A 23,549-nucleotide genomic window follows, 5' to 3' on the forward strand; every position below is an offset into this window, starting at 1 on the left:
ATACAATGTGAAAGCAACAAGGACATGCTGCCAGAAGGAAGACTAGAGTTTAGCTTTTAAAACCCTTTGTGACCTGGTCCTTTCCTACATTTCCAGACACCCACCTCACACAGCTGTTGTGAAGATCACACAAGATAATATTTGTAAAGTGTTTAGCATGGTGCCTGATGTTTTAAAAAATAACATCTCATACTTTTGTGATTCCACATACATCATTATCCAGAGATTATATCCTCCATGCTATTCATTGCAAAAGATACTTCATCTTCCAATGCTGACTAAATCCTATGTATGATATGCTCTCCCTCCTCCTCTCTGTCTCCCAGCTTCCTTTGAGTCTCAGCTCATACCCTTCTGCAAGAAACTTTTCATTATTCCTCAGTGGTAGAGCCTTCCCTCTGTTGATTTACAATTTATCTTGTATATGTCTTGTTAATACATATCTGTTTGCATATCTTCTCCTCAGGAGAAAATTAAGATTGATTTGCTATCATTTTTCATTGATCCTATTTATTGACAGGCAGCATGCCTCTGCTTATAAATGTTATTTTGCTCAGAGATCCACCTTGGTTTACCCTTTATTATAAAATTATACTATGGCACCCATTAGAATGAGAAAAGACTATTTTTGCAACCCCTTGGTACAGCTCCTGGTTCATTCTAAGTATTTCATATTTGTTGACCTGAATTTTTGCCTGAGAAAAGGGCAAGAAATCCCATTATGTGATTTTAAAGTCACAAATATTCAAGGATCTATTTGCTGTGCCTCCATCAATAGATATCAAAACATGGTGAAACTTCAACCTGTAGGAATAAAATATCCAAATAACTAGAATCAGGGAAGGAACATATCCTGCATTCTACTTTTATTGAAAGTGCCAAAGGATATTTGAATGTTCAGTTCTAAGCATCACATTTTAGGAAGGACATTGACAAGATCTAGCATATATCTAGTCAGATATGACCAGAATGAGAACAATATACAGGTCAATTAAAAGATCTTGGGTTGGTGAGTGTGGAGAAGAGAAGGCTTAGGGCTGCTTTTAGTCATCTGTTAAGTTTTCATGTGAACAGGATTTAGCCTTAGACTATGTAGTTTGAGAAAGAAAAAACTATGAATAGAAGCCAGTGAGCCAACATTTGCTAAGCATCTATTATATTCCAGGAACTGTACTAAGCATTGATGATACAAAGAAAGGCAAAAGATAGTTCCTGACTTCAATCTGACAGAGAAGTTGAAGAAAGGCTGAATTTGGCTCAAAATAAGGAAAATCTTCCTAATAATTAAATGCTATTCAATAATGGAATAGACTGCCTTTGGAGGCAGTGAGTTTTCTGTCACATGACATCTTCAAGGTTTTTTTTTTTAAATTTAGGTAGGTGTCATGGGAACAAAAGTATTAGAAGCATCCTTGACAAGTAAGTTATTGGTTTAGGGGATAGATATAGTGCCTAGTGGCCTAAATACAGAAGCCAGTTGCAGAGAAGAGGCTTCTTTCTCAGCCTTGACACAAGCATATGACTGGTGGCCCCATAAGGCCAAGTTGGAATCAGAGAAGCTATGCCGAATTGAATTAATTTTGAATCCTTGCTGAATATCCTTTCCATGCTATAGCTAAATAAGAGTCTTTTGGTTAATTATTAAATGGCCCCATGTCTCATTTTGTTCCAATCAAAAACTTAAATGATCAGACCAGTCTGAGTGAGACCCATCTACAACATGGAGAAACAGGGTGCCAAGGTTCTTCAGCTAGAAATCATAGGGGCAGGAGGAGTTGTTTTTTTTTAAATAATAAATCAATATACAGGGTATGTCCTGGAATCATCATGTGGAAGCTTCTGTTTTATCCCTTAAACCTTTCAAAGAAATACCTCCAGGATTTGGTGAAGATGAGTAATTCATAATGACTTGATTCATTTTAACATTAGTATTAAATAAGACCCTTTTCTGGTCCTCATAGGAGATATAAAATACCTATAATACAAAGTCTGTTTTTAATGAGCTTAAAACCTCTGACTTTTGGCTGCCTCAGGGCTACACTGGTGTGAAGACACCAGAAATCCAAGTATCCCCTTTACTCATTAGGGAGAGTGGAGGGCAAGGTCAATACAATTAAATATGCCAAGTCTGAGGAAGCTTCACCACAGCTGCTCTATTGCTCACCCCTTCTTCTTCCTGCTGTGGCCTAAAGACCCATGTATCCAAGGTTCTGGTGATAAACGTGATTATAGCTTTCCCTTGTTGGAAATTGTCCCAGGCAGGCGCATATTCCTTCCTTAGGTCTTTCTTTAAATGATTTAAAAAGTGCTGTAATTAATAGCCTCTTGCTTTCTGTCTAATTCTTTTGGAAAATTCCCCGAGTTCTACAACTGCTGTTAAGGATGGGGCCACCATAGACCTAATTTTCTTGAGTATTCCACTTAACTGAGGTTTTAAGAGTAATAAAGTTATTTGATTTAAACATATGGGTTGCCATTCAAGTTAGAGAATTATGATTAAAGTCAACTTATGTCAATTGAAAGGACCTTTGTGGATGAAAGATTGCTGCTGAAGTTGCCTATAGCAAAGCTTTTAAAACTATGGGTTGTGACCCCATGGGGTTATGTAACTGAATGTGAGAGATGCAAAAAAGTTGGCAATAGTAAAATGTTTCTGAATGTTCTATGTCCTTCGGTATCAAAATTTCTGCCAAGATTTAATTTATTATAAAAATGTCTTTATATAAAAATTCAATCCTTTCTAAACTAGCACATCTATCTCATTAGTATGCAAATTTGCTTTAGTCTTTAATAAATGGTAAAATTCTATGTATGTCAAAGAATTATTTTAAAATAAATTTCTTTATGATTTATATACTATCAATAAATGTTTGATATTTATTTGTAAACCTATTTTATATATTTGATTACCTATTATATATATGTATATATGAAAAACATACATATATACACATATGTATATGTATATATATTCCTCTGTACTTAGAATTGTACAAAAACTTCTCAGGAGTTTGGAGTCATGGGTGAAAATTTAAGAAGCTCTGATCTATGGATCTATTAAACAAAACATTGTTTAAGTTAGAAGAAGCACAGGATACTCACCGAGCTGACTTCATTGGGGGAAGCACTATTTTTTAGTAGCAGGGTCACAATATCTGTATGTCCTTGCTGAGCCGCCTGGTGCAAAGGCGTATATCCTAGCTGCAATATAAGGCAGGGATTTTGTTAGGATGTACTATATGATGGAGAAGGGAACACCTCAGATACTGAGAGAACTGTATTCATTCAGTATTCTAGTAGAATAGCCAAAAAAATCCTAAATGTTTATAGAAACATTATAAGTGGAAAAAACTTCCCCACAGGTTATTTTTGCATCCCAACCTTGCTTTTCAAATCTTCACCAGTAGGAGTAAAGCCACACATGCTCAGAATTTCTTCCAGCTACATTACAACCTTGCATTTAGCATGGGATATTAAAAGAACTGGATCTAAAGCATTTCTATTTAGTTCAATAAACATTTATTTCAAGCATCTACTATGTGCAAAGAACTGTGTTGGGCCCTGGAATGGTTCCTATCCTTAATGAGTCTATGTTCCCTTTAGGGAAGAAGTGACATGTTTATAATTCAGGGGAGGGATTGATGGGACAAAGTGCTTTAGAAAAATTTGAGAAAGAAGAGCAAGCTTTTAGCTGGGGTACAGAGAGGATTGGGGATGGCTTCACAGAGGAGGAGGCACCTGGGCTGAGGCTTGAAGGAAGAGAAGAACTTTGAAAGAAAGAAAAGAGGAAGGAGTGTTTTCCAGGGATGGATAATGGCCTATACAAATATATAGAGGAAGAAAATTACATATTGAATAAAGTAACTTCTGGTAGCTTAATTTGACCAGAATGTGGAGTTTATAAAGAGGAATGATGGGAAATAAGATTGGAAAGGTAAGTTGGAGTCGTATTGTAAAGTGTTTCAAATAAAAAGTTCTTTATTCTAGAGGCAATAAGGAGCCATTGAAAGTTTTTGAATGGAGAAGTGACCTGCTGTAGGATGTCTGTGTGATGCATTGGAGGCAGGAGAGATGAGGCAGGAAAAATAAATAGGAAATCTAGAATGAAGGCTGAATTAATGGAGAGCAGGAGACAGAGGAGATATTTTGTGGAAGTAAGAACTTAGTTGATTGGATTTAGGAAATGGGAAATGAATAAAGAAGATGATTATGAAGTTTTGAGTCCAAAGGATTGAGAAGAATGTGGTTTCTGTATCAAAATAGGGATGGTGGTGGAGTGATATGGGAAAAATGTTTTCAATTTTGGACATGTTGATTTGGAAATGCCTTTTGGACATGAAACTGGAGATGTGAGATCAGGAGTGAGATAAGGGCTAGATATATACATTTGGGAGACCTCTGTGTAGGGATGATAACTGAACTCATAGGAGGGTCCGAATTTCCCAAGAAAGATATTCTCCTGTACCTTGGTCTTTGCATTGACATCTGCCTGGTGTTGTAGCAGGAACTTTACCAGCTTGATATTTCCATAATGGCTGGCCACATGTAACGGGGTATAGCCCATCTGGGGAAAAAAGGCAAAGATGAATTAATTCAGTTCAATTCAATTCAGTGAAATTTTTTTGAGCACCTACAAGATACAAAGTACTGCTACAGGTATTAGTGATACAAAGATAGTTATTTTTGTATGTTATCTTTGTACTTTCTTCCAAGTATGCTACTTATTATCTGTAGTAACCATTGCTCATGACATAGTGGAAAAAGCTCTGCGTTGGGACTCAGGAGACTCATACTTACTAGCTATCTGCCTATGAGCAAATACTTTCACCTTTCCAAGCCTCAGTATTCTCATCTGAAAAATGAGGATGATGATATTTGTACCTCCTATCTCACTGGGGAGTTGTGAGAATCACATGAGAAAAGTAAATACTTACTCTTAATCCTAATGAGTCTTTTCAGGGGACTGTTTAGCTTCCTGATCTAATTATAGTTTTAAGGACGTAAAGACAAAGCTTGGTACAACAGAGAGACTATAGAAATACTTGAGACAAGAAGGCCTGAATTCATATTCTGCCCCTATTATGAGTTGTATAACCGTGAATAAGTTATAACTTCTCTGAGTTAAATCTAACTGTAAACGTTAGGCAGTGAGGTTGAACACTGGGCATGAATGCTGTATTTGCAATTAGGAAGATCTGAGTTCAAATCACTTTAAACATATATTAGCTGGGTAACTCATTTAACTTCTCTCAACCTCCGTTTCCTCACCTGTAGAATGGGATAATAATGGCACTTAAGGTTGTTGTGAGGCTCAAAAAAAATAAACTTGTAATTTTTAAGGTACCAAATAAGCATTAATTGTTATTATTAAATCATAGATGTACTGTGAGTGAGAAAGGATGAATATTTAAGTGATCTCTGAGAGCAATAAGTTTTGACATGCTAATATTATAAAATGGATCTCAAGCTTATATAGTGTTATACAAAGGGAAAGACCTGGGATTCAGAAATATGGGTTCAAATCCCAGTGCCAACCTAGAATTGCTGTTTCCTTGGTCAAATCTTTCTAAGTCTCAATCTTCATCTGTAAAATGAAAATAATCTCATCTATAGCAATTACTCTCAGAGGGTTGTTGTGAGGAGAAGAAAGTTTAAAGTGGAATTGTGGGAATTTGGACTATTATCATCACTTCACTTGAGACTTCCCTAGGGATGTTTGGAGTACTGGCACTGTGGAAATCATCAAAATGAAGCCTGTTTGACTTTTCAAAGTATCTCAACTCTTGCAACTTTCTCCAGAAGACACTGTTTGCATGAAGGGATATTCAAGTTCTATGGAAGAGATCACCATAGTTTTGCAATAGGGGACCAAAACAAAGCTATGTGGGAGAAGAGCACTTGTGTGTGTGTGTGTGTGTGTGTGTGTGTGTGTGTGTGTGTGTGTGTGTGTGTGTGTGAATGCGTGTGTGAGTGTGTGAATATGTGCATGTAAATGAGTATATGTGAATGGGTGAGGGTGTGAGTGTGAGTATGAATGTGTGAGTGTGTGGCAGTGTGAGGGGGGATGGAGCAGAGAAGAGGAATTTCCCACATGCAATTCATGGATTGAAACCAGTTTGCTGTCTTACCCGGGTGGTGGCATCCACTGTGACCCCCTGTTTGATCAGCACATCTGCTACGGCCACATGGCCCTCTTGAGCGACCAGGTGGAGAGGAGTGAGACCACTCTGAAAAGAAAAACAGAAACAACATTTCATTACTGCTGAGACCAACCTAAACATTCGAGACCCCTCCCTTGGACTTAATCCACATCTCAGAGCTCTAGTTCAGAATGCCATAGAAAGAAATAATTCATAATAATATTTATCTAGAGCTTTTGCAAAGTACTTTACATATATACTCCTTTGATCCTTAGAAAAGTCCTGCAAGGTAACTGCAATCATAATCACCCCCATTTTACAGATGGGGAAATTGAGGCAGATAGCAATTAAGTGATTTGCCCTGAGACACATAGCTAGTTAAATGTATGGGACTAGGTTACTATTAATAATAAATAGATAATTGTATTTTATAATTTTATAAATACAAATAATAATAAATAAATAAAAACAAAACCGACAACAACTAGCATTTATATAGTGCTTAACATGTGCCAGATACTATGCCAAGCACTTTATAATTATTATATCATTTGATCCTCTCAACATACCTGGGAAATAGGTACTTTATTTTGTAGTTGAGGAAACTGAGGCAAACAGGGTTAAGTGACTTGTCCAAGATCACACAGTTAGTATGTGTCTGAGGCCAAATTTAGGTTCAGTCAGTGGACTACTATTAGTACTGAAGAGAGTGTTAGTATGCCAGAGTCTTAATGACCGTGGTACCATTATTTCACTGGAACTCAGTTTTCTCATTTGGAAAATACGGGAAAGAGTACCTACTCTGAATTCTTCCACAGAGTACTTTTAAGGATAAAATAACACCATAAATGTGAAAGTACTTTGAGAAAAATGAAGTGTTATAGAAATATTAGGTAGATACTTAGATGGTACCATAGTTACACTGAACTCTGAGCTTGGAATGAAGAAGACCTGAATGTATTTAATAACTGTGTGACACTGGGAAAGTCATGTTTTCTGCCTCAGTTTCTCTTTCTAAAAAATAGTTTGTTATGAAGATCAAGTGAGATAATATTTTAAGTATCTTGCAAATTTTAAAGCATTACATAAATGCTATTGTTATTATCTGCTGGTACTAATACATATTTAGAATGTAAAATCTACAAAGCAAGGGGAAAAATAGAGATTTTATTTATAGTCAAACAAACAACCTCAAACCATGAAACTCTTGTTCTATCTTTTGAATCAGTTCATTGCATAGCCTAGAGTCAGAGATTTAACTAGAGAGGATAAAAATTATTAGTTTGGCCAGAAAGAAGAAACAGTTGAGGTACTTAGAAAATGGGGCACAAGCCATACATGATGGTGAAATGTAACCATGATGGGGTATTTCAATTATCCAAATGTCTACTGGAATTCTGTTTTTTTTTTTCCAAAGCAGAGGAGCTAATACTTTCTTCATTTGCTTTATTATATTTTTCTTCCTTTAAAAAATGGAAGAACCAATGAGGAGAACTACTTCCTACACCTCATTGTCCCCAACAAGGAGGAATTGGTTGTTGAAATAGATATCATTGGATCCTTATGAGGAAGTTCCCACTTGACCTTATATAATATCAAAATAGTGGAAAAGAAAGCAAGGTATACTCTGGTATGTGCTTTAGATTTTTAGAGATTTCAGTGGATTCACAGAAACGGTAAAGTAGATTTCCATGAACTAAAATATTGCAAAAGAAGTCAACTCAGTTAGGATGGGTAACTCTTAAGAATGAAATTCTGATGGCACAAAAAGAAAACATTCTGATGAAAAGACAAAGGAGAAGTTGTCTAAAGAGACTGATGTAGATGCTGACTTCTCTATGTCCTTACTTATGGTGCTTCATTCTATTCTCCATTCCTTTCCCCTGGCAGTGGAAAGTACTCCTTCCTCATTGCTATTTCATAGAATCTCTCATTTCCTTTAAGATAAAGCTTAAGTGTCACCTTCTATACAATCCCTTTCCTGATCTGACTAATTGCTACCATTCTCCCTTACTGACTTGTATTTAACCAGCTTATGTTTATCTCATATTTATCCTCACATATGGATTCTATATACATTTATATAAAGATCATGCATTCAGGCTGGAAAAGACCTTAGAGGTCATTTAGTCCAACCCCCTTATAGCAATAAAACTATAGGTCTAGGCCAAAAAGGCAGAGGAAGAGGAGAGGAAGAAGTAAGAAAAAGAAGAGAAGGAAGAAAAAGAAGAAAAGGAAGGAAAAGAAGAAGGAGGAGGTAAAGGAGGAAGAGGGAGAGGAAGAAGACAGGAGGAAAAGGACAAAAGGAAGAGGAGGAGAACAGGAGGAGGAGGAGGAAGACAGAATGATGACAATGATAAGGATGGTGATGATCTGGATTCAAATTCCAACTAGCTTACCACGTATGTGATATTTGTCAAATAACCTCCGTGGACCTTAGTTTCCTCCCTTGAAGTTATTAGATTATCGCTGATTAGATCATTTCTAGACTATTTTCCACTGCTGAAATCTATGATCCTTTCATCATATAAACTAAGGAAGGATCTTTCCTTCATTTTCAAGGGATTTGACCAATGTGGATATTACATATAAATGTAGAGTTTATTGGAGCAATACTGTCAATCTGCCTCCAGGGGCTATTGTATAGGTTAGTTAATGTTTTGCAATAACTGAGGGCTGCCACCATCATTATTAACTCTTGGACTAAACTGTCACAAAATAACCCAACAGCGGAAATCAGACACCAACACAAATGCAGCTGTCACAGGGTTCCTGTTAAATCCAATAAGTCTAATGTGCCGACTCCCTTATTACTGTCAGTGGTTCTGTTCTTTCCCCGAAAAAGAGCTTCTCAGTCCATGGCAATAAGAGTCAATGGGACCCTTGTGATTAGGAAATCTAAATGACCGTTTTCTTTAGCTTTCCAAAGTCTGTATGCAAAAATGCCATATCATCACAGTCTCATCTAGGACATTGGTTTCCCTTTCAGGAAATGAATATTCAGCATTGTATGACTTGAGGTAATTGGGAGTCTGCACCCTCACACTCAGAATCTAGGCAACTCTGGTATGATGATGAGACCTACTTCTCTAGCAGTCTCCTCAGCCGACCTGGCAGTACCCTAGGATACTAGGAACCCCAGGAGTTACCTTGTTTCCGAGGTTGCCGTTAGCTTGTTTCGAAAGTAACAGAGCGACCATTTCCGCATGACCCTCTTGGGCAGCAAGGTGAAGGGGTGTCACCCCTTGTACTGACTCAGCATTTGCGGACGCCCCATATTGTAGCAGGTTGCTAGCAAGTTCCATCTGGTTCTGTTTGGCAGCGATGTGTAGAGGGGTGTAGCCATTCTGAAAAAAGAAAGAGACCCAGATAGGTATCCCAGAAGGGCAGTAATTGGAAATTCACAGTGGTACCATAAATGGCAAATCTTCTAAAGGCTTATCCCTAATGGTCAAGCCACTGTTATCTACCATGAGACAGGATGATAGTGTGGAACATCCTGGATTTGGAATCAAAGGACATTAGTTTGAATTCTGCTGCTGTGATCTTGAGCAAGTCATTTAATTTAACTAGTTATTCAAAAAGCATTTATTAATCATCTACTATGTACAAGCATCATGATAAGTATGATAAATACAAGGACAATTTGCTCTTGGAAAGTATTTTTTCTATTGGGGGATACAACATTTACCAAATCAGTAAATACAAGATTGAAAAAGGAGAGTAACTAGGGTACAAGTTCTTAACTAGAGTTAATGAACTTAACCCAGTTTATAAACTTTTTATTTTATTTTTATTTATTTTTCTGAGGCTGGGGTTAAGTGACTTGCCCAGGGTCACACAGCTAGGAAGTATTAAGTGTCTGAGACCAGATTTGAACTTGGGTCCTCCTGAATTCAAGCCTGGTGCTCTATCCACTGCACCACCTACCTGTTCCTTATAAGCTTTTTAAAACAAACATCTGATAAGTCTTTCAATATAACTAATATCCCTTTGTAATCCTGTATATTTTATTTTATGTATTTAAAAAAACATTTAAAAAACACTCCTTACCAAGAAAGCCCCACGGGCAGTATGGCCCAAGGATCATGAGGAGTCAGAAAATAACAAATGTGCTAGATACTGTGTTTAGTGCTAAGAATACATAAAGAAATAAATGACAGCTCTTGCCTTCAAGAAGCTTACAATGTAATGAACAATAGATACAACTCACATAAATAAAAGGTCTTTGAAGTTTTCAGTAATTTCTGAGACCAAAATTTTGAGAATTGCTACATTGGAAGAATGAAGAAAGTTATTGTGTAGGGGCATCTAGGTGGCACAGAGTATAGAGCTAAGGTCTGGAAAGCTTAAGTTCAAATGTGACCTCAAACACATACTGTGTGACCCTGGACAAGTCACTTAATTCTGTTTGCCTTAATTTCCTCATCTGTAAAATGAGCTAGAAAAGTAAATGGCAAATCACTTCAGAATCTTTGCCAAGGAAATCCCAAATGGAGTCATAAAGAATCATACACCACCGAACAACCACAACAAGAACAACAAAAGAACATAGCACCCAGGTTGAGCTTTGAAGAAAATTTTAACTCCCTTCTGCATAAGTAAAACAAGTGGGTTAGATTACATAGCCTGAGAGTTCTTCATTCTCCAAGAGGACCGACCATGACATCATGGAGGTGATGCCGTGACTTGCAAGTAAATAGGATTTCACTGGGGGAGGGCTGTGCAATATCACCTGCCTCTATCTTGAAATAGAACCTCTATCTGGGTTCACTGGCCAGACAGAGATCAGGAGGACTACAGATGGCCCTGTATGTGGTGGGAAACCTTAACTTTTTTTCAGCTAAAGTTTCAGTGTATCTGAGGCAACCCTCATTAAGTGTTAAGACCAGTATGAGTATCCTCTAGAGCAGTGTCATCCTAAGTCCTCTCCTTTATTTATATATTTTTTCCTTAATGATCTTATCCATTCAATGAACAACCCTACATAGATAAATCCTAAATCTACAAGCCCACCCTTAATCTCTTTCCAGTTTCTCATTATAATATGATTATAGATGTAGAGCTAGAGAGGACCAAAGATGGCAAGCTTTGGTCAGTCATCTAGCCCAACTGCATCATTTTATAGTTGAGAAAAATGAGGCTATTATTGATGCTTAAATGACTCGCTCACAGTGACATGGAAGGAAGTAGCAGAGAGAGATTTGAACACAGGTCCTTTGATTGCAAGGTCAGATCTTTATTCATTATTGTTGTTGCGTTTGTTCAGTTGTGTCCAACTCTTTGTGACTATTTGGGATTCTTTTGACAGAGATGCTAGAGTGATTTCCTATTTCCTGTCCAACTCATTTTAGAGATGGAGAAACTGAGGCAAACAAAGTTATGTGACTTGGCTACGTCACAAAGCTAGTAAGGATCTAAGACTAGATTTGAACTCACAAAGTTGAGTATTCCTGATTTATTTGTTCACTGCACCACGTACCTGACCTAAGCACTTATTTATTGCTTTTTTTTTTGAGAGGCAATTGGGGTTAAATGCTTTGCCCAGATCACCGGCTAGTAAGTGTTAAGTATCTGAGGTTACATTTGAACTCAGGTCCTCCCGACTCCAGGGCTGTTGCTCTATCTACTGTGCTAACTGCCCCTGGCCTAAGCATTTATTAAGGACCTACTATTTTCCAGGTACTGTGCTAATCACTGCTACACAATTGCTGTGTGTTAGGGTTTTTTAATACACATGTTCACTTCTTCCTCTGAAGAAATACATCTAAAGGAATGTACAAGAGAAAACTCCACAGACATTTTAATCAACATTAAATTGGATTTGTAAGTTGTTGGAGGGAGGTATTAAATGTTATTTTGTGATGCATACAGATTTTGCATGTTAAATTCTACAAAATTGTCAGACGTGACTTTGTAAAGTTTTTTTTTTTTTTTTTTTTTTGCCATGGAAACAAAAATCCATCTGTGTAGCGTTTGTACTTGGATTCATTGCTCTTTAAATATCATGAAACTGGCTCCCATTTCTTTTATGTAAGTAGGAGGGGAAGGGGCCCACTTTTTTATTTTTGGAGGCAAGAATAAGTCAGTTTTCCAAGGGGCTGAATGCTACAAATGGCAAGACTGGGGCTATGGCTGCAAACGGCATCAGGGACAGGGATCCAGAAGGATTTATAGGTAAAACTTTAGGGTTGACTGATAATTATCCAATTAGAAAATAAAAACCAAATAGAACATCCATATCAGAGGAAAAATGGAGGGCTGAAGTTGAATTTGGACAGGCTAACTGCATCTACTTTGGAAACCACAAGGTGTCAGCTGGGCCCATGTCCTGGCCAGCAGATTGTTCACTTCTTTGAAGCAATTCTGTCTGTGCTCCATGATCTAGCATTACATTGTCAACTATTATATGCTGCTCTAAGAATGTTTTTTATGGTAAGTCTTGTCTCCTGAAATAACTGAAATCTCTCTGAAGTCACAAATTGACAGGATTGGATTTTAAAGTTAGAAGGGTCTATGGAATTCAACCTGAATCTGAAGACTACCAATCACCAACATCTCTCATAAATGTCAGAGTGATGGGGTGGAAAGAACCCTTGACTTGCTGTCCAAAGACTTGGATTTGGTTCTTGGACCATGCTCAAGTCTGAGCCTTGTTTTCCCCATTTGTTTTGTCTTATTTTTATTCTTTGGTGAGGCAACTGGGGTTAAGTGACTTGCAAAAGGTCACATAGCTAGGAAGTATTAAGGATTCAAGTCCTTCTGACTTCAGGGCCAGTGCTCTATCCACTGTGCCATCTACCTTATTTTCCCCATTTGTAAAATAATGTGTGCAATCTACCTCATAGGTTGTTGTGACAAAAGTACTTTGCATACCGTGAAGTACTATAAAATTATGAATTATTGAAGTGGATATTCAATCTCTGCTTGAATACTTCCATTGATGAGGAGCTCACTACAGAGAATGAAACAATGCTGACTTGAAACCAATCCATTACATCTTTGATAGCTCTTGTCATTCTGAAATTTTTATTGATATCATTTGGGATTTTTTGATCATATTTATTTCCTAATATACCTTCTCCCAAGCCTAGCCAGGGAACTGTTTCTAGTTATAAAAAGGGATGAAAAAAAGAAAATACAATGTAACTAAGCCAACCAACACATAAATTGAGTCTGACAATATAGTCAATGCTTTACAAACAGTCTCCCACATCTGCAAAGAAGGGAGGGAGATGCATTTTCTTATTTCTTCTTCAGGGACAAGCTTGGTCGTTATAATTACACAGACAGCTCTTATTACTGAGAAGTTCTAATTATGTTAAACTGAGATTTTTCTTCCTGCTTATTTCAACCCATCAGTTTTCTGGGATCAAGCAGAACCAATCTATTCATTCTTTTACATGACAACCCTTTAAATATTTGAAGACAGTTGTCTTGTTTTCCCCACATCTTCTCTTTTTCAACCCTTCCCAGCTCTTTTATGTAGGGCATGTTTTCCAATTTCCTGTCCATCCTGATTTCTCTACTTTAGCTATGGTCTTATATGTCAATATCCTTCCTAGAATGTGATGCCGAGAACTGAACACAATACTGTGACAACAAGCATTTCTTAGATGTGATCCAGATGAGGTCTGACTAAATGGAGTTTGGCACACCCACTGTTTTCCTCCCTTTGAACAATAATACTTCTATTGAGATAACCCAAGATGATGGCTTTTATCTGATCATCAGGACTAATCTAGCTCTCAGACTCCCAGGTCAAGATCTGTGATCCTATGACCTTATGAAAATTCCATTTTTGAGTATTTTCATTTTGATTAAAATATCAATTTGAAGAAACAAAAGGAAATGATGGAGAAAAATTAAGTGTACCTATTATTTTATAGCATAATAGTGGCTCAGAGCCAACCTCTTATATGATACAGATATGCCCTCTAAGATATTCTCTCCACAATATTTTAAATAATTGTACATGTGTAACTTATATCAGATTGCTTGCTGTCTCAGGAATGGGAAAGAAGAGGAAGGGAGGGATAGAATTTGGAATTCAAAACTTTAAAAATGTTTAAAAGGGGCAGCTAGGTGGCGCAGTGGATAGAGCACCAGCCCTGAATTCAGGAGGACCAGAGTTCAAATGTGACCTCAGACACTTACCACCTGTGTGACCCTGGGCAAGTCACTTTATTCTGTTTGCCTCAGTTTCCTCAAGTATAAATTGAAGTGGAGAAGGAAGTGGCAAACCACTCTGCCATTTGTGTATATGTTTATGTATAAATGTATAAAATATATACACATACATAAAATGTATATATGTTATACACATACACATAAATCCTTCACTTTACAACATAACTCCAAAATTTATCTGTTTTACAGATACAGTAAATGGATCTGTAATTTCATTGGTATCTTAGTAGTAGTAATCTTAGTTGTTGTTGTTCAATTGTTTTAGTCATGCCCAATTCCTTGTGACCTCATTTGGGATTTTCTTGGCAGAAATAGCAGAGTGGTTTGCCACTTTATAATGGATTAATTGTAGGAGTCTAAGTACCTTTAACTAACATACTCATTGAGTTCATTTGAGACATAATTCAATTTGCAAAACTTTGATTTACCAGCGATGTTTTAAAGAAATATATTCGTTGTAGAAACTGGGCTCTATCTGTTAGGGTATATGGAGAGCTGTGTCTGAAAAGTGCTACCTACTTATCTACTCATTCATAGTCAAAGAACAGCATCACCCACATTGAGGATTTTTAAATCCTGAAATTACAAAGCCTCGTCAGGTCCCCAAACCTCCCTACTGCTGCCTAAATCACCCTCCCTCAACAATCTTGGCAGATGTCCAGCTCCCTGGCAGTCAGGATGGAGGTGTTGCCAGGCATGGAAAAAGGCAGGGAGGGGAACCTTACCCAAGCAGGACTGTGTGGAGAGCCCCCTCGAGGAAGTAGAAGTTTCACAATCTCCAGGTTATTGTGATGGACAGCCACATGGAGAGGGGTGAGGCCATTCTGCAGAGAGGGAAAAACAAACATACAAAAAGCCACCCCAGCCCATGAATATTAGCTCATGTTCTATTGGGGACTCCTATTCTTGAAGCACAGATGTCCCTAATTGCGGTATCATTATGGACAACTCACACTATGGATTCCCTCTCCCCCCCTTCTCTTATTCACTACCAAATGGGTGAATCTGAAATGAAAACAAGGTAAAATGAACATCCAGGGTATCCCTTAAGAAGAAATGAGTGCAATCTGCACTTGAGGTGAGGTGGTAGAGGGAATGGGGGAAGAAAAGCTATCCTGATCCTGATTGTGTAATAGAGATAGCAGTGTTGGGGCTGAAAGGATGCTGGGCTAGGTTTCTGCACATGATGCTCAGGTCTCCTTCTGTCTGTTGTCAGAGCTATGCATTTCTCACCTACCAACTGTCTCTCTCGGTCATTGTCCAACTGGCAATGCAAAGCAGTAGCAGTGTGCCAAAATTCAGAGCCCTGGTTCATAGTGCCCTCAGATTAACTTGGCAACAGAAAATTGGAGTTCTGATCCTGGATTTGTCATTTACTAGCTGTATAACCCTGGGCAAATCAGTTCCTTTTTCCAGGCCTGAGTTTTCTCATCTATAAAACGAGTGAAGTGCTATGGGATGTCAGATTGAGGAGAGTGAAGATGTTGACAGGAGGAATGTATTCAATTTAAAATATTTTTCAAATGAGCCAAAGAAAGGAGTCGATTCTTTCTTCTAACCTGAAACAGGAAAGGACTGTGTGATGTTCAAACTCACTTTTCCAGCTGCATTTGGATGAGCGTCCCTTTCCAACAGCAGCTCGGCCACGTTTACCTTTCCATATTTAGCAGCAACATGGAGAGGGGTAAATCCTTTCTGAGGAGAAACAAAGAACATTAGAATCCTGCAGAGACAGAGAAATAGGAATTCTGGTAATCAAAAGGAAGGAGGACAAATGCTCTACAAAACTAGACACCCCAAAACCCATCAATTGGGGAATGGCTGGACAAGTTGTGATATATGATAGTAGTGGAATACTATCATATGAGAAGAAATGATGCAGGGCATAGTTTCAGAAAAGCTGAAAAGACTTAGAAGAACTGATTCAAAGTGAAATGAGCAGAACCAGGAGAACATTGTTTAAAGTAACAATCGCTGAAGAGCAGTCAACTGTGAAAGAATTAACTATTCTAATTAAGACAATGATTTAAGACAATTCCAAAATGCTTGGGATGAAAAATGTTATCTACCTCCAGAGAAAGAACTGATTTTTTTTTTTAACATACTTTATGTTTCTTGCTCTTTATTTATTTATTTTGCAATATGACTAATATGGAAAGACTTCATGACTGCACAAGTATAACTGATATCATGTTGCTTGCCTTATCAATGGGTAATATAATAATGATGATGATGATGGGCATTATTATTGGGTAATAATACTAAACCAGAAAGCTCAAGTTCTTAGAGCATGGAAAAAAAGCTAGCTATTAAAAAGGGAAGAGTAACTACTGATCACTGCCTCAGAGATGAAACCAAAAGCAGTCAGGAGGGTTCTTGCAACTCTAATTAACTGTGCCATTCATCATTTATCACCTGCTGATAAAGTTATATAACTTTTCCTATGATATGTTTTCCTGATCCCACCAAACAGGCTCCTTTAGAATAGGATCATGTCTTTTGTATTTCCTTCAGAACCTAGCATAATGGGAGGCAGATCTGGGCTTGGCATAAGGAAATGTTTCTCAATAATTAGAAAATCATCAGGTCATCTCCCAAGGGAGATGAGTTTCCTATCATTGGAGATGTTTAAGTAGGGGCTGGATGATCACTTGTCTAGGATGTGTAGGTAGCATTTACTTACACGTCTTATGGAGTCCCTCCCTAGCTCTCAGCTTCTATGCTTCTATGAGCTCTCATGAGAGAGCCAAGCCTGAGGATGCCAATTTTCCCCAGCTGCTCTCAGGATCACTAAGACAGCAGAGATGACTAGATAGGAATCCCCCTCCCACACAGTCAGCCCAGCCACCCGCTTGCCTATTTGTTTCTCAGAGGCACAAAGAGATAAAAAAACCTTGGTCATGCAAGCCTGGGAAGCTTCCTTTTCTAGTAGGGCCAGGGCTGTTTCCACATGACCCTCTCGTGCTGTGATGTGTAGAGGGGTGTGTCCAGCAGTTGTGGCGAGGTTGGGGTTGGCATTGTTTTCTAGGAGAAGTTTCACCATGCTTGTATGACCGATGCGAGCTGCACAGTGAAGTGGGGTCTGGTCATCCTGAATGGGGAGGAAACAAATAGGTGAGGAGAGAAGCACCTCATATGACAGGCAGCCTCCCTCAGGGGTATGAATGTAGAGCAAAGAGAACAATTCTGAGTAATTCTATGCTTTCTTTGGAACATATGTTATGGATATCAGTTTTCTTTCTTTCTTTCCTTCCTTCCTTTCTTCCATCCTTCCTTCCTTCCTTCTTTCCTGACTTCTTGTCTTCTTGCTAGCCTTCCTTCCTTCCTTTGGTCTTTCACTCTTTCTTTCCTTCCTTCCTTCCCTTCTTTCTATTTCTTCCTTTCTCCTTCCTTTCTTCACATCTTTTTCTTCCTTCTGATTTATCATCTATCTTATTTCTATCATCTTTATATATCTTCCTATCATAATTGTCATGCTACAGATATCTGCATATCTTCCTTTCTTCTCTGTCTGTCCTTCTTTCTTTCCTTTCTCCTTCCTTCCTCCCCTTTTTTTCTTCCTTTCAATCTATCATCTTTCTATTTATCCATATATTATCTTTCTATTATATTTATATCATCATCTATTTGTCTATACATAATATTTATATATACTTTTTATTACCTTTATATTACTTTGGCAAGAAATGCGTTTCATTAAAATAAAATTCTTGCTTTTCCCTTTCCCACTACTTTTTTCCTCTTCTGAACTTACCTTTGCCTTGGCATTAACTTTGGCTTTGTTCTGAAGTAAATATTTGGCTACTTCTGTGTGCCCAGCTCTGGCTGCCATATGCAGTGGTGTCTCTACTTTCTATAATACAAAAAAAAATTCAAATCTTCACTGATGATTCATTCATACAGTAATACATAATGAGCTCTCAAGTTCTTCTTTATTATGTCTTAGGGATTAGTACTTCCAGTAGATACCTCTTATATTTTAGGAAGTCTTGTGAAGAAATTATTATTCCCTCTTCCCTAGGATAGTGAGGAGAAGACATACATAGGTTATGAAAATACCAAAGAGAGTTAAGAAGCCCATGGAAATAAAGCCAATGTAGGCAAAACACAATGTCTGCTTATAGGGAGATCAAGAGAGAAACCAATGATTGTAATGAAAATGCACAATATAGCTGGGCAGGAAAATGTGACCTGAGTTTGAGAGCAATGGATACTAAGCCAAGGTGGTCCCTGCAGAACAGGAGAGAAGAGCAATAGAAATGAGGAGCTTGAGATGTTATGATGAGCTACATTGTATAAGGAATTAACTAAGGAAATGTGAGTTCATGATGACAGTCACATTCATTCCTTTTTATCCCCCCTGACTCAGTTTCCCCTCTAGCTAACTAGCTAAGTAGAGAATTAAATTCTGGACTCAAACATGTATGATATAATAAAAAGCATATGTAAGTGGATTTTTTTTCCTTTCTCTAAAACAATTTACTAAATTTTACTTTTATGATTGATTAAACATGGATAAAAATGGAACATTTCATTACATTTTAAAAAATGCAAAAAAGAGAATTGAGTATAAAACCACGAATCTCTATTATGCGTAGCTTGTTTAAAATGAACTTTACAAGTGTACTTGAACCTACACAGGACATTCCCAAGCTGCTCTCCAGAACAAAAGATTGACACTGGCCTCCTGATCAGATTTATATTGCTGCTCACCTCTGACATTCAGAGGTTCTTTCTATATATCTAATTTGAAGGGAAGTTAATATAAAAACGGTATCGTGCCCCAGTCTGAAGTTTCAAGTGCTCTGGGTATTTTCCCTATATCCCAAGAGACCTGATTTCACAAAGCTAATTAAAGCCCTTGCCTTGTCTCTGGAAACTAAGATAATAGGCCCTTACCACATTGGAGACATTAGGTGATGCTCCCCGCTGAAGAAGATTCTTCACAATGGGAAGATGCCCCATGAAGGATGCTACATGGAGTGGGGTCAGTCCAGACTGCAACAAAGAAAAGAAATGTAAGCACAAGTTCACTGTTTAATTGGGCAAATGCCAAATGGAGAGAATACCTACCATATATAATCTGTGGTGGTGGCTTTTAAGGGTGTAGGGAGGAAATGGTCTTTGTTTTCTTGGTATATATGGGTTTAATTTACATTTTATGCCCTGGCACCTTATGGGAATGAATAAAGGATGAATTGGGGTGATCTGGTAGCCCCTGAAGAGCAGAAGTGTAATAATAGTAGCAATAACTAACATTTATATGATGCTTACTATGTACCAGGCATGCTGCTAAGCATTTTTACAATGATTATCTCATTAGATCCTCATGAGAACCCTGAGAGGTAGGGGTTATTATTATTCAGATTTTAAGATGAGCAAGTGACTTTCCCTGGTTGCCCTTTGGGAAAAAGACACTTCTTCCAAGCAGGACTAGAAGGACAATCAGGCTTAGGTGTAGCATTGGTCACCTTCAGTATATATGAGCCTATGACCTCTGGTTAGTAGCAGGGCAAGATCAGTTTTTAGAGGCAGGTTATACTTATCAAAGGTATATCCTGGAAGGAGAACACTACAGCCTACTCCTCTGTGACTCTCTGAGCCCTGAGTATGGTAATAAACTAGGAATATGACTTAAACTATGTGGGAATAATCTGCCATTTGGTTAAAAAAGCTAACAAAACACTCAAGTTACTTTCTCATAATAGCCTGAGTGTCTAGAAGAGAGCTACGGATATTTGGTGCAGCTATGGAAAAAGTCCTGAGCTGGGACATATTTCATCCCACCAGCAGAGAAGTACCTGCTGGAATGACCCACTCCAGAGAAGGTCAAAGTAGCTTAGGACTTGGGATCTGCAAAATCCACCCATGAATGGGAACCAAGTCTCTGAGAAATAGGAAATTTCCAGTAGACTAGTCTGTCTCATAAGATATACATCCTCAAAGTTTCTGGGGCTGGGGATCAACTTGAGAAAAGAACAAGAAAATCCCTAAAAAATATTCCATAACCTTCTGCAAAGCAATCCATGCCCTCACTAGGCTCTGACAGCTGAAAAGTGAGTTACTTACCTCAGTGACTGCATCTATGGAAGCTCCCGTCTTCAGCAACAACTCCATCACGCGGATGTGATTCTTCTTACAGGCGATGTGTAAGGGCGTGAAGCCGTTCTACAACACAGTCAGACAGGAGATGCCCACACACCAGTTCAAGAACACAGAATGTCACCTTGTGTCTAGACTGCAATCTTTGCAGCTTTAAAAGTCAGAAGGTTTCCACACACGAAATGCTAATAGATGTAAATCATGTGGCATACAGATAGGCCTCCCTTTATGCATTAAAATGTTCCTTAACAAGTAATAATCATAATCCACAGATACAAAGTGCTTTTATAAACCCAATCATGTTTTTAAAAATTCATACATATATATGTATATGTATCTATATCTATCCATCTACCCATCTGTCTTTCTGTCTGTCCATCTATTTATCCATCTCTCTCTATATTTCTCTATCTCTCTGTTTTTGTCTCTCTTTCTTCCTATCTGTGTGTGTCTATCTCTCTTCTTGTCTGTCCATCTGACTGTCTGTCTATCTATCTATCAATCTATCTTCCTGTCTGTCTGTGGATGTCTGTCCATCCATTCATCCAATCATCCATCCATCCATCCATCCATCCATCCATCCATCCATCCATCCATCTATCTATTTTTCTTCCTGTTTGTCTATCTGTGTATCTATCTATCTATCTATCTATCTATCCTTATAGATACTAGGAATATATATATATATATATATGTATGTATGTATGTATTTTTTTTATATTATTTTGGAGGGTTTTGGTTTTGGGACTAGGTTTCCCCATCTCATTCAGGCTAAAAGTAGGGCCAGCCAATCATGGCCTTGATCCCCTTGATGATTGAAATTGAAGTTTTATTCTGTTTTTCTGTTCTGAGTCAGTTCACCCATTTTTAGAGAGCCTGGTGACTCCTTGTTCCGGGGATTCACCTTACTGGTGTTGGACTTCGTCAATTTTAGACTTTTTTCAGCTCAGAACTCCTAAGCTCAAGTGATCCACCAGGCTTGTCTTTCCCACAACAAGAATTATAGACAGGGTTATGGTGGAGCCAGCTCAATCCCACTTATGAGAGCTGGTTGTTAAATTTTCAGTGTGAGAATCCATACCTCAGAATTTGACCAATGCTAAAAGTCATGACTTGATTTAGTGTTTTTTGATTGTCTAGAAAATGTCAGTAATACAGATTAAATTTAGAAGTGTGTCATGCATAAAGAGACCCAATTGTTAAGTATTTATCAACACACTACTAACTAGAAACATGTGCCACTACAACTAGGAACATGTTCTTTTAGAGAATCTATACAGTCAAAATTGCTTTGTAAAGCAATTAATGCATCTTCCTTGTTCAATTTTGATAATTTTTATAAATTGAGATTTTTGTAAATTAGATTTGCACTGAGCAAGGTGCATCTGTAGTATAAGCTGACAACTTATGTGGGGACAGGGGACATCCAGATATCTTTCCCTTTTCTTCCTTCTCACCAGAGTGGCAATACTAGATCCCTAGACACACAGTATAGAGGTGCATGAACATTCAAAAAGGTGCCATATTGTAGAGAGTTCCCTGGCCACATATTGGAGGGCTCTAGAATGATTTCAGGAACTCCTTAGAGGGAATGGGGGAGGACACCTCCAATCTCTGGAAGGTTATTCCTTTAGATCTGACTTCCTAGGAGTTTTGAGTCCCTTTGAAAAAGGTAAATGTTTGGCCTGAGCATATATGCAGAAAGATCCTGCAAATGTTTCTGTTCTCTGAAGAAGCTCAGACAGGGAGTAGGCTCTCCTCATGTGAATTGTCAAACAATATGAAATGTCCTGTGCCAGTTTGTTTGAAAACTTCACCCTGAATATGGGCATTTAACTCTTTGGTATTTACCCAGAATAGAACAATAAGGCAGGACATTCAAGGTCTTCAGAACTAGGTGAGGAGGGATGACACTTTACAAATGTCACAGTCCTGTCAAATGTCCCATAACTCATGCTAAGACCCCAGATGCTATACACATTTTTAGGACAAAAACCTCCTCCCTCAGCCCTCACCCTTTTCCATCATCCTTGTACTCACCAGGGCTCTGGAATTGGGTTTGGCCCCTTTATCCAAAAGCACCTTTGCCACTCTATGGTGGCCGCAGTGGGCCGCTACGTGGAGAGGTGTCAGGTGGTCCAGGGTGATGTCGTCTATTTCTGCATTGTACTGTAGCAAGAGCCGTACACAATCTAGATGGTCACCTTGAGCTGCCATGTGGATGGGGGACAAGCCATTCTGGGGATAGGGAGGAAAAAACAGAGAACTTCAGAACGACCTTTCCAACTTTTTCTCTAAACATACCAAAATGTGACCTCTACTCTATCCAGGCCATCTCGCTCCTGTCCCTTAATATCTCCTAAAACATGACCTGGTGGAAAGAATACTGGATTTGAAATAAAGAGACTTGTTTTAATCCTGGCTGGGATCTAATCCCAATGGGATCCAGGAGAAGGGACATAACCTCCTCATGCCTCAGTTTGTTTGTCTGTAAATTGTTGTTTGTCCTTTGTTTTTGAAGAGGACCAAAGGCACCAGAAGGGTGATGTTTTGACTTCTCCATTAATTGGATTTAAGTGAGGTAGAGCCATGCAAGTCAGCAGCCTCACTCACCCTCTCTTCCAGAGTCATCTTAGTCCAGTGGCAAGACCAAAGTTAGGATGCTAGTGATGGCCCAGGATGCAATAGATGCCCTTGGCCTTTATACACCAAGATCTTTCCCTAGATCTCAAGTTGTGTTGAATATAGATAATTGTAAATTGAGGATGGTGGAATCAACGATCTATCATTGGTAGCACTGGACCTGGAGCTGGGAAGACTTATCTCCCTGAGTTCAAATCTAGCCTCAGATGCTTCCTAGCTGTGTGACTCTGGGCAAGTCGCTTAATTCTGTTTACCTCAGTTTCCTCATCTGTTAAAATGAGTTGAAGAAGAAAACGGCAAATCAATTCCAAATTAAGAGTCATACACAAGGAAAACAACTAAACAATAAATTGCAGAGATAGAGGGAATTATTTCCTCTGGGAGTTCCATCTACCAATGAGATCACCAATGCAACTTCCCGTATTGGTATCTTGTCTATTTCTAATCCTTTAGCATTTAATCACTTATTATCTG

At 38.2% G+C, this 23,549-nt stretch overlaps 1 protein-coding gene across 3 annotated transcripts in view; it reads right to left on the reverse strand.

Annotated features, from left to right (window-relative positions):
* ANK1 (ankyrin 1) overlaps positions 1–23,549 on the reverse strand; it is a 322,933-nt gene that overhangs the window by 64,986 nt on the left and 234,398 nt on the right. For all 3 annotated transcript variants that reach the window (XM_074287345.1, XM_074287342.1, XM_074287343.1), the window contains exons 10-20: positions 22,473–22,670; positions 20,400–20,498; positions 19,230–19,328; positions 18,085–18,183; positions 17,224–17,421; positions 15,927–16,025; positions 15,056–15,154; positions 9,290–9,487; positions 6,129–6,227; positions 4,466–4,564; positions 3,103–3,201 (exon numbers count right to left, since the gene is read on the reverse strand). In XM_074287345.1, the coding sequence (XP_074143446.1) occupies positions 3,103–3,201; positions 4,466–4,564; positions 6,129–6,227; positions 9,290–9,487; positions 15,056–15,154; positions 15,927–16,025; positions 17,224–17,421; positions 18,085–18,183; positions 19,230–19,328; positions 20,400–20,498; positions 22,473–22,670 (1,386 nt within the window). The remainder of the gene's footprint in view (positions 1–3,102; positions 3,202–4,465; positions 4,565–6,128; positions 6,228–9,289; positions 9,488–15,055; positions 15,155–15,926; positions 16,026–17,223; positions 17,422–18,084; positions 18,184–19,229; positions 19,329–20,399; positions 20,499–22,472; positions 22,671–23,549) is intronic.

This window comes from Sminthopsis crassicaudata, chromosome 2 (assembly GCF_048593235.1).
Source record: "Sminthopsis crassicaudata isolate SCR6 chromosome 2, ASM4859323v1, whole genome shotgun sequence".
Taxonomy (NCBI): Eukaryota; Metazoa; Chordata; class Mammalia; order Dasyuromorphia; family Dasyuridae; genus Sminthopsis; species Sminthopsis crassicaudata.